The sequence below is a fragment of the Lutjanus erythropterus genome, chromosome 14, assembly GCF_056507025.1.
Source record: "Lutjanus erythropterus isolate fLutEry1 chromosome 14, fLutEry1.hap2, whole genome shotgun sequence".
NCBI lineage: Eukaryota > Metazoa > Chordata > Actinopteri > Lutjaniformes > Lutjanidae > Lutjanus > Lutjanus erythropterus.
In genome coordinates, this window is record NC_139330.1 from 14,823,068 (window position 1) to 14,835,093 (window position 12,026).

At 40.4% G+C, this 12,026-nt stretch overlaps 2 protein-coding genes across 2 annotated transcripts; one reads left to right on the top strand and one right to left on the bottom strand.

Annotated features, from left to right (window-relative positions):
* Positions 1–5,841: 5,841 nt before the first annotated feature.
* marveld1 (MARVEL domain containing 1) lies at positions 5,842–7,084 on the bottom strand. Its single transcript, XM_084736598.1, has one exon. It carries the CDS (start codon positions 6,734–6,736, stop codon positions 6,239–6,241), a length of 498 nt encoding a protein of 165 aa, XP_084592724.1. The 5' UTR covers positions 6,737–7,084; the 3' UTR covers positions 5,842–6,238.
* Positions 7,085–7,614: 530 nt separating this feature from the next.
* On the top strand, positions 7,615–11,532 carry LOC146315328 (uncharacterized). Its single transcript, XM_084736548.1, has 3 exons — positions 7,615–8,375; positions 10,581–10,944; positions 11,057–11,532. The coding sequence occupies exons 2-3, from the start codon at positions 10,595–10,597 to the stop codon at positions 11,301–11,303; spliced, it is 597 nt and encodes a 198-aa protein (XP_084592674.1). The 5' UTR covers positions 7,615–8,375; positions 10,581–10,594; the 3' UTR covers positions 11,304–11,532.
* Positions 11,533–12,026: the final 494 nt, after the last annotated feature.

Genomic DNA, 12,026 nt, shown 5'->3' on the forward strand with positions numbered 1-12,026 from the left:
CCTCAGACTTACACACTATAATAATTAATTAATTTATTTAATTTTGAAATAGATTTTGAATTTATCAATGTCAACATGACATTCATTCTTTAGGTTATGTACAGAAGAAAGTTTTGTGCTACAAGAGAGAACCATGAGTTTGAGGTAAGGTGCTTTATGCTGTTCTATGTATAGTTTTTGGCATGGTGATATAATTCAAGTGATATCACACAGAAAGCTACAATTGCTGCAATGCTATCACATATTGTCTAGTACTTGAGGTCTATACACTTCCAAAAATTACTGAGAATTATTCCTCCAGATGGTACTGTTGGCCCAACTTAGGGGTCCTGGCTCATCGACTAGGGGTACTGGCTGGTGAATTGACCTTGCATATAAGTTTTTGATATTGGGGGAAATCAGAGCACCCAGAGTCCAAGTGCCAACTTATGAGACACGAAGAACAGGAATTACAGCAACCAAAAACCCTTCCACTGCACATATGGTAATGTCAATATTGTTTTAAGATTGACTTGGAAAAAAGGTGACCCTACCCTTTAAAATCAAAAGTCTTGTCCTTTTTTTTTGTTTTGCGAATATTTGGACAAGTGTGTTATGTGTTGATGACAGAATCAAATAAATTCTTGAAGCAAAGTGGTGTATAAATTTATCTTAGCAAGAGGACCTGAATTTAATACCTTTTATGGCAATCATCTGGCCTGGTAAAAACAGATCTGAACAAGACGTGTTCCCTGCCAACTCCATTGATGCTTTTCTGCAGCTCACATTGTGTTCTCTACACCACTACGCTGGGACACAGAAGAAAGCAGAAGTGGAGAGTAACAAAGTACAAATATCATTATTGTACTCTAGTAAATTTTTCAGGTAGCTGTACTTTGCTTGAGTACACTTTTACTTCCTACATTTCAACACAAATGTCTGGTCTTTCTTCTTTTTACATTTTCAAAACAGGCTCATCACTTTAGTTTTAATGCATCTGAAGGGAATTACTGATTAGTTTTATTTTGCATTTATTTATTTCGCATTGAACAAGATGAAAAGGACATCATAGGGTAAAAATGAATTAAAGAAGTTGAATTAGCACTTCTACTTTTACCAGTCTTTTTCTACAGAAATATCTGTACTTCTGCATTTGAAACCTCTGGATGAAAGAAAAATGCATTTTTGCATTTTTACTGAGAGGGACATTCTTGTCATTTCTCCATGGCTATCTCGCCAGAGATCTAATTACAGCCATGAATCACAGTCATGTCATTGTTATCCATTTGGACTTGAGAAGTCACATTTAGATCTTCTGGCAGGAACTCTGTATCAGTCTTTCAGTTAATTGACATCAGTCCATGGCAACAGCCTGCATGATGCTTTCAGGGAGGGCCAGAGGAACCATTTGGTGGGGTTATGATGACTATTGGACGCTTGGTCTCTCGCAGACGGGTGGGAGAGCGCATACAGGAAATGTCTCTTTGGTTGAGTAGCCAACATAAATATCACACAGTTGGCATTACAGAGGAACGCTTGGCTCTATACATCCTTAAGTTGTCTCGGTTTTCTTTACAGTCTGTGAAGCTGGAAAGAAATACAACAACCTCACTCTTGTGGTGCCCACACCCTTCTTATACTTGCAAAGATTCCAATTCGTGTTATTACCTGTGATTACAACGGTTTCTTGTGTGGACAGGGGTGTGATGTTTGAGGATCAAATTCCAAAATGGGCTCATGTCCAAAATCTGAAGAGACGAAGCATCTATAAAGTGTAGCCTGTGTAATAATAAAGAGCCTATTAATGTGGCAAGCTCAAAGAGATTTTCAGGGTAAATGTGGAGAATCCTTTCCTGGCTTTAATTGTCAGCATACGTTATAGTTGTGAGTCATCCAAAAACTTAAATGATTCACCATGGTTACTGTCAATATCAAACTGAGCCCTGGAGTCAGTGCTTTGTTTATGCAGTGTTGTGTACTGCCTCCATTTGGTTGTATACACCAGTGTGTTTCCACAGGCGCCGACACGTGGACAGGACAACACTTCTGTGAAAATCCCGGGGGGGAGGGAGGGCTGGGTGGGAGTGTTGGGGGGGCTCCTTCCTCCTTTAGAAGTGCTAGATTTATATTCCTCTGCTGCAGCTGGTTAACATTAACCCTTCCACTCCTGTAACTCTGGCCACAGATGTCACCTCAACACACAAACACTTTTCTTCCTGTCCTCATTGCATAGAAATTTATTTATTCAGACCCTTTACTGGTGTAAAAGTATGAATACCACCCTGTGAAAACACTCTACTACAAGTGAAAGTCCTGCATTCAGAAACTTACTTAAGTAAAAGAATAAGTATTTTCAGCAAAATGAGAAATCATAAATCCAGTGTAAATTTTTACTTGCCCCTTTCAAATAACAAAGACAAAAGTTAACTGCCATGTTTAATTTGGTGCTGCAACTAATGCTGATTTTTAATATTGATTAATAAACCCAAAATTTGTCAGGTTAATTGATCAATCAATCAATTTGGTCTACAAAATTTCAGAAAGTAGAAAAACTAGGATGGACATTTTTCACTAAGTCCAAGATGATGTCTTTAAATGTCTTGTTTTGTCAGCCTAAAACCAAAAGATATTTAGTTTAATATGATTAAACAGAGAAAAACAGACATCTCAGTATTTGAGAGTCTAAAAACAACACTGCCCCTTTTTGCATGAAAAATTACTTTAAAGATAAATCAATAATTGAAATTGTTTAATTGAGTTGCTAGATTTACTAACCTGACATGGAATATTACTTGCTCCGAGCAAGCAGGCAGGCCCTCTCGTTGAATCCTGTATAGTACAAATGGTCCTTGTATATGATGTTTCTGGACCAATAATAGTGCTGTATTACTGTGTATGTTGTACTTTTCTGCTGCAGGGAGGGTGTTAAAAATGTAATCTGCGAGGTAAATAAAGCTGCCAGAAAAAATGTAGTGAACTTTCCTCTGAGATGAATTGGAGTAAAAGTATAGAGTTGCATGAAATTAACATACTTATGTAAAGTGCAAGTACCTCTAAATTGTACTTAAGTACAATAATTGAGTAAATGTACTTAAGTTACTTTCCACCACTGACCCAAAGGAAGACATACTGTAGTGTTTTTCTTTGAGCATAAATTAACTCACAAGTACAAACTGAATAAAATACCCAAATTAGGTACAAATCAGGCAAAGTTTTGTAGTTTCTCTGTTTGCAGTCTGATCTGTCTCTGTCTGTCTTTATATGGTCACTTTTAATGAGCCTCTGAAATGTAGGCACTACGTAAGTCAAGGATGAATCATTTAACAGCAGATATTCTTGAGAAGAAGGAATAGATACTTCTCTTTTGCACTTATTATATCACTTTCATGGTGTTGCTGCTGCTTTTGTAATCCAGTCTCTGCATTTTTGTTCACATTGTTTTGATTCTTGATTATAAATCTGGACCTGACAATGCAGCATTTTATCTCTGGTGCCTCTCTCCAAGAATAACTCTCCGCATTCAACAAGTGCCGAAAAAAAAACAGAGATGTGCATGAGCTATCTGCAGCTTCTCTCACCGCATGCACGTCTCATGCCAGCAACAAACGTGCAAAGTGGAAATACAAAGAATTTGCCAGAGAATTGCACAGCTGTTCACACATAGCACTGGTGCTGCTGACTGTATAAATGCAACCAAAAGCAACTTGTCTGCAGCATGTTGTTAAGAGTGCTGACTGGAATAGACGAGACACTGAATCATCTTCCACTGCTTGGCTTCATTTTCATTGGCTGAATGTTAGCCCACCTCCAGAACCCCAACAGACTGTTCCGGTAAGAACAAGCCTCCTTCCAGATTATTACACACACACACACACACTCACAGTGGGATAACTCTCATGCAACACATGCATCCTCTCATCATACAGCACATGCATTACACATTGTCTCTGTGTGTGTGTGTGCATGTATTAGACCACAGATAGGTCTAAGGATCTGTATGTCTTTCATGTGGTCAAGTGGCAGCATATAAATGATCCCTGCTGATCGGCCTTTTATCTCCCATGAGGAAGTTCCTGAGGGCTTCCGTCACCAGTCCCTCTAAATCTGTGTCTCATTTGGGAAAAGCCACCAAAAGCACAACATGAGCATGCAGCCCAGCTCTCTCTCTAAATTTAACTCAAAATTAACAAAGCATTTTACAATACATTTTTCTCAAGCAGCTTGTCTAAACACTTCTTTGTACCGACAACCAAAGAAACATCTCACTGGCTCTCACTTACTGGTCTTTATTCATAGGCTTTTTGCTCTTTGGCTTTACATAATGAACACTTAAGGAATATTTTTTTGTTCAGCATACACATTGTAGCACCAATCACATCTGTAATGTGGGGTTGTTGTTGTTGTTGTTGTTGTTGTTGTCACAACCTTGTTGAGTATACAGCATTCTGACAGAAGGCACTCGTAAGAAAACTGATCGAGTCGGACAAAACAAAATCAGAGCCGGTCAAAAGGATATCCACAAGTGTTTTAGTCCATCACGCTTCAGTATAGTTTGCTGTTGTACAAAAACACATAAAAAATATATACTTTAAAAAAAGGTAATGAAAAAAATCCCTTGTGAAAACCACTGTAGTGATACTTAAAGAGGTTTTAGAAGGATCCAGTACCAACACAAATCTACAAAAGTTAAGGCCATTGTAATGTAAACTTAACACTGAATATATTGCTGGTACACTGTAAGACATTCATACTGATTCTTTATGAGCAAATTAGGGAATTAGGAATTAATTAGGGCTGCACAGTTAATCAAAATATTATCCAAATTGCAACATCCAAATCACAGAAGCTGCAAGTCTTGATTAAAATGTGTGACATGTATTAGCATTATATTAGTGCTGTAGTGCTGCAGAGATATCCTGACCTACAGATGTGAGCTGTAATTAATGATTATTTTCACTGTCAATCATTTTCTCAATTAATTGATTAGTTATTTTATACAGAAAATGGTTTAAAAAAAAAAAAAAGTGGATCCGTGTTTGCCAACGCCCAAGGTGACGTCCTCAAATGTCTTGTTTTGTCCACAACCCAAAGATATTCAGTTTACTGTCATACCAGAGTAAAGAAACCCGAAAATATTCACATTTTGACATTTTTCATTTCATTCATTCATTACAACCAATAAATTGATTATCAGAATAGTCACAATTCGCTATATTCAGGGCAAAGATTTTCCTGTGACATCATCCTCACTGTGGTAAGGCCTTTAAACAACAAAATGTGCCAGATTGTTATAATTTCATAAACCAAAAAGACAATGGATCGTGAACATCTGGAGGCACATGGGCCCAGATTTCAAGCTAAGAGAACATACTGACCACTGACAAAAGCTAATGTTAGCATTCAACCCCTGGGTAACAGCACTATTTGATAGTGTTATGATACATGATAGAGTAGGAAAAGCATGAACGACAGCGGAGGAATTAATTTACACTTTATGTCGTATTGTTTAACATATACATAACAATTCCGCACAGTTAGCTAGGCGAAAATGCTAAAAGCTAATCAGTGTTATCAAATATGTTGTGTTAGCTTGAAATATTTCCCGATGTCCCTCCAGATTGTCCACTGTCCATTGTCTTTTCAGCTGCTGATAAATTGAAAGTCGGTGAAATGATAACAATTAGTCAGATTTCATATGTTCAAATGACCTACAACCTGTGGCAATGCAGTACAACATTTGAGCCTCCCTGAGTGTGATGTCAGAGGAAAATGGCCACCATGTAATTTATAATAGTTGGCAACTAATCGATTAATTGTTGCAGCTCTAATGCAGACCCCAACAAATGAGCGATCGCGATTTTTTTTATGCAAAAACCCTGAATCATCATGATGGCAATATCTTTCAAAATAATCGCTATATGGCTTTTAAAACTATATTGTGCAGCACTTTAAACTTGAAAGGTGGAGGCATGGCATTAACTACAACTACAAACGCATCACTTGTGTCTTAATAAATGGGGACAATAATGTCCCATCCCTGGTAGCTATAGGCCTCTGCTTCATGTCAGCCACTCCTGCATAAGCTACACTGACAATAAGGAGTAACTTTGGATGATCCTGGGGAGAAAATAGAGATAAAGCTGTTATTAGAGTAGCTGTTGAGTTAAATTACAGTGAAGTTAACTATTCCTCATCTTGCTGTGGATACCATACCCCCCCTCCCTGCGTCCCTGTTGCCGTCACCCCCCCTCCAGTCTCATCAGATGACCGTTTGTTCTCGTCGACACTTCCTGCACGCCCCATAAATAACCGACAGAAGGTAAGCCAGGCAGCACAGGCAGGCGAACACGGCGGCCGTCAGGTAGACCTTGTACAGACAGTAGTGTTTGTACTGCTCCAGGTTGCAGTAGGAGTGGCGATGCGTCTTGAAGATCATGACCCCGATGGCCGGCAGGTAGAGCGCGGCGGCGGCCACGTCGTGCGCCAGGTTGGTGCACAACCAGCGGTCCCCTCCCAGCAGCGGGACCAGGTCCTGCTTGTCCAGGAGGGTGAGGAAGAACAGGGCGAGGGTGAGGAGCCAGAAGAGCACCGCGACGAACAGGACGAAGTGGATGGAGCCCTCGTATTTGTTGGCGGCGATGGTGACCCACAGCCCGGCTCCGAACACGATCTGCAGGATCCGGATGATTCCCAGAAAACTTTTGAGGAACTTCAGGATATTCTCCCTCACCTGCGGCTGAGTAGGTTGGTCTGGCATCTCTCTCCTCCTCCGGTCACCGTCGGTCCCTTTTTCCCGAGCAGGGCGGGTGCTTTCTGCCAGCTGCAAACAGCTGGGGAAAAGATGGGCAAAAAGCGGAAATAACGGGATGGAAGGCCGGGTTTGCGGTCCAACAATGAAGCCAAAAGCGGACAACTTTTGGGATAAAAAGGAACTCTCTGTTCTTTCCACAGCCCCGGGGTTTTGAAATGAAAAACTTTGTTGTATGTTTCGTCTTTTCCGTTTCCTCCGTTGAATGTAGCGTCTGTGCTGGGGGGCAGGGTGATGGAGAGGGGGCGGCCTGTAACTCAAAGCCTGCTCCTCCTCTGCTGGACTGCTGGATTCATCCGCGGACACTCATCTGCTAATGCATGTCCCCACGGAGCACTTTCCTCTGGGGGGGTGTGACCTTTCTGTGGAAGCCCATTTCCGCCAGTGAAACATAAATCACAGTTATGAGATTAAAAAAGAAAACTTAAAATTATGAGATAAAAACAAGAAATAATGTGATAAAGAAATTCACTGTTTTGAGATATATTGTGAGATAAAGATATCATATATTAAATTTTGATAGTTTAAAAAATAGAAGTTGTTAGATTAAAAAAAGATGTTTGAAAAATTGAGATGAAAAGTTAGAATTATGACATAAAAAAGTTTTATTATGAGATAAAGAAATATGGATTTTTTTTTATTTTATAATTCTGACCTTTTTCCTCAATTTTGATCTTTTATACCGAAAATCTGTCCTCTTGCTGCATAATTTTGACTTTTAGTTTTTTTAATCTCATAATTTCAACTTTATCTCGTAATTCTGACTTTTTAATTTCGGAATTATGACACTTTAGCTCAAAATTAACAGCATTTTACATGCATGATTTTTATGCTTTATCATAATTCTGACTTTTTATCTCATAATTATGATTTTTCATGGGGATTTTCTTTTTCTTTTACTGGCAGAGATGGGCTTCCGTACCTTTCCTTTCCTGTCTTTTTGGAGAAAATTGGGGTTTATGAAAGTGCAGTGGGAAAATGTAAATGTCTGTAGAGACAACAAGCCAGAGATTTGGGCAAAACCTAAGTTTCTTCTACTTTAACTGAAGCCAGTAATTAAATATTTTTTCTATCCTCCTGGAGAAAAACCTAACAAAGAAGCAGTGTAGTAAATTAGCTCTGTCTGTCCATATAGCAGCCCAGATGTTTAGGACTCAGTGCGTCATCTTGTTTGCGTGCTGCAGCGCAAGATGCTCACATGTTGCCTCCCTCTCATATAATTGACAGCCGCTTCTCGTGCCAGCCAGGCTCATTGACGTCAATGGATTTCACCCTACGTGGCCAGGAGGCGGAGCCTACTCCTCCTCCCTAAATCCACGATTGGTCCAAACAAAGCTCATTCCCAACCCCTTCAGGAGGCGACACAAACTTTCTCCACCCTCATTGGTCGTTTGACCGACTTTGATTTGTGATTGGCAGGCGGCTCAAGGACACAAATTGATTGCAGGTGACGCTGGTGGACAAACAGACTGTCCTGAGACGTTGCGGCCGTTGTGGACGCTTCACTGTAAAAAGAACCGGGATGGACACGTAGCAGAGGGAGATGCTGTAGGAGCAGAGACCGCTGGACACAACGCTTCATCTCCGGGTGAGCAGATGTGCTTTCATTTTCACATGACTCTCACAAGACTGTGTTTACTGCCTTTTCCCCCCGCAACCTGATGGCACCCAACATGGGCTGCACAGTGCTGCAAGTCACTGCACATTTTCTTACAAGCAGTGGTGTAGAGGGGAGAAAACCCAAGTAAGTTCACTCCATCTGCCTCTTTGTCATCAGCCTGAGAGTTGTGCATCTGTTTTCAGATCAACAAGCGTGTAACCACCTCAGCATTTACCACAAGGACCGCGAACATGTCAGAGGTTATGTGTTACCCACTTCCCCTTTTAGAGACTCTTAATGGCATAATCATATCTTTAGCGTTGACGGGGATCCGGTATTTCTGCACCAGCGAGCCGAAACAGTTTGCTATGTAAACACCAAGGGGAGGGACACGGTGGTGACGTTTGTGACGTTAATGTTAACCTACTTCTAATGCAAAGGAAAGGCGTTACTTAAGCGTCCGCCTGTGGGGAGCTGCATCACATAATGATGATAATTCCCAGCAAAAAATCACATGCATGTGTTCAAATACTGTACCACAGGAGTTATGCACAGGACAGTGAAAATTCTTGGATTGTTTTCCTTTCTTTTCCTGGTTAGACTTGTAAAACAAACATAAGGGACTAAATAGTTAATGTGTGGAGAGAAAGAATGAGATCTGGACTTCTGATGGGAGAGAGAGCCTGTAGAAAGAAAATGACTAAAAGAGAAACTTCATTTCTGCTGACCAAGTAAATGAGGATTTACTATAGATTATCTAATCTTGTTGTCTTAACTTCTATTGTGGTTCTAGGCACTCAGCTGGTGCATTTACTCCTTTTACAATTTATATTCCATTTTATATTTAATAAGGGTGTCAGAATTTCAATATTAAATCAAAAACTGATCAACATGAGCTTTCAATTTCAATAATCAAAATGAGTGCTAGAATCAACAATTCCCTCCGTTTTTGTTTGTTTGTGTTTCCCAGTAATTTTTTTCCTCACCGGCCTCGCCTATTTGCAGCATCTGCAGAGAAAAAAAACAGCATTTTAAAGATGACACAGCATAGTTTACCAGCTGTTATATCAAACTTGATACCTTATAAAAAAGGAGAATTTTGTGTTGTGAATAACAGCTATCAGGGTATAAATAAAATAATTTGTCGGTCTTTACAAAATAAAACTTGATAGTCTAACAACGGCATATCCATCCAGCTTTTTTTTTTTTTTTTTATTAAATTGAATCATGACTTTAAAATCAAAAGTCAAATTGGATCATGGATTTGGAGAATCATGACACCCTACTATTTAATACCCTATTGTTTTATTCTTATATTACTGTAACTTTGGAGCAATCTATGGCACAAGAGTTTCCCTTCAGGATGAATAAAGTTCTATCTCATGGCAGCTTTTGTTAAGCTGAAAGTTGTGTCAGTTTAAATGCCACTGACCCACATGGTCTTGGTCATTCAGCTGTTAGTGTCCCACTTCAAACCATATGTGACTAAAGAGAGATAAAGTTGCCATCTGCAGTTTAATGGGCTTTAAAGAACAGCTCGTCACTCACTTCCTCAAGTAGGGATTAAAGAATCAAGACCTGCAGCTGACTGGCTGACTGTTTTAGTTGTGGCAGCTGTCAATAGGTGTTGTGACGCAGTCTGTGCTCATGTTCTTTATATGTCTGCTTTGTTGTTTCCTGTCACATTTTAATCACAAATCTTAAGGAGACAGTTCACCCCAAAATCAAAAAAATATATATTTTAACTCTAATATGCTTTTATGGATCAGTGTTTTCACTTTTCATCAATAATATTGGATCGTTGATCATTGAATCGATTTATATTGATTGAGACTGATGGATTGTTATATGCCTAATAAATAGCACTACAGACCAGAGGAAAAATATGTATATTTAATTTTGTAAAGTGTCCCTAAAAGGTAGATTTCATAGGATTTGTGCGAGCTGTTTGTAAATGCACCAGAAACAGCTGATTGTTGAGTCTCATTCCCAGGTGTCAAATACCAACATGTTGTGTTGGTAAAGCGTCTCAAGCACAGCAGAATAATAAGAAAATAAGGAAATACAGGTGCAGGCTGAGTCTCTGCAGAGTCTGTACATTGATTTTTAGGGAAATATTGTGCATTATTCCTTTATGAATCTTTCTTCTTTGTGAACACATTATAACAAATGTAAACTCTTGCTTCTCTACAGAATAAAGCCAGTGTATGCCACCTTTTCCCATCCTTCTCTGGATGGATACCGGACCCGCCCCCCCTCCATCCTCCATGGTGGCGGGCCCTTCTTCTCTGTGGCGGCTGGCTGAGAGGAGGAGCAGGAAGGCTGGCTCAGGGAACATTTTCAGCAACGTAAATCTTTGGCAGCTCCAGAGACTGTTCAGGGCAGCGGGGGACCAGGATGCAGAGCAGAGGGCTCAGCTGGTTTGGGGCCACAGAGACGAGGCTGAACTGGCTCAGGCCTTGATCGGATTGAGGGCCCGAGGTCACAGGAGAGGGCTGAGGACTAACGGGAGGGACGCACTGGGCTCACACTGGCTACGAGCCTTCAATCACCTCAGGTAGAAAAACTGCTAACCTGTTACAACTTCATATACAGTCACAGCATTAATCACAGTGACTTTTTAAAGAGATGGTTTGGATTATTTGATTATTATTATTCATGTTGTTCAGGATCGGGGAGAGCTCGCCGAGCAGCCAGGGGAAGGACCCCGGGGAGGAGAGCGATTCTGAGGCAGGAGCACGCAGCAGTCCAGAGCCACACCGACACTCCTCCGTAGGGGCGACAGGGAGAGGTGCAGGGGCCACAGACAACCAGGGCCCCGCAGGGACATCTGAGAGACCAGTTAGAATCGGCTCAGGACTGAGGAGAGGAGGAGAGAACAACCCAGAGAGATACCTGCACAGAATACTCCACTGACTCGACCTCTGAGAAGATAAAACTGACTGTACGTCTGAGAGTCTACCAGCTGCTGAATACCATTCAACACCTTCACAGTTACAAATGAAACTGTATCGCAGGTTAAAACAATAGAATGGTTTCTCCGGCCTTTTAACGGCACTGATCAGATGGCAGTATACTGGCTTTGCACTGTTGCTTATTGCAGACACAACTCCACCTGAATGATAAAGGCAGCAGCACAAACCTCTGATTGGCTTCTGGTATCTCACACCTTTATATCGTGATTGCCTCTATAAACTGCCTTATGTGTTTCCCTAAATTCATCCCGACACTCACACTAACCATGCATAATAATAAGGTGACTTGAAGTAGTTTTGGAGTTCAGTTGTGTAGCTCAAAAGGTGAACAAGTTAGTAATTATTTCTTTATTTACAGTTTTTCCTCAGTCACTTTGGCTCATTTTTTGAGACCTAAAATTCTCTGAACTGTAAGTACAATTGTGGCAACTGTTTCACGAGACATCACAACTCTATTATATGTTGGCAGAGGTTAGTAACTTGCCCAAAGCATTTCATACGTTCTTCAAAACCAGTCATGTCAGTAAATTGGCCCTTCACCATGGCAGTAAACTCTGGAAATGTTTCTTATGTACAAATCTCTGTTTTGTTCTATTTTTTTGTTGTCGTTGATACTGACTTCTTACTGCACAGTACAAGAACGTCTCTTTTGTCTTGCTGAATG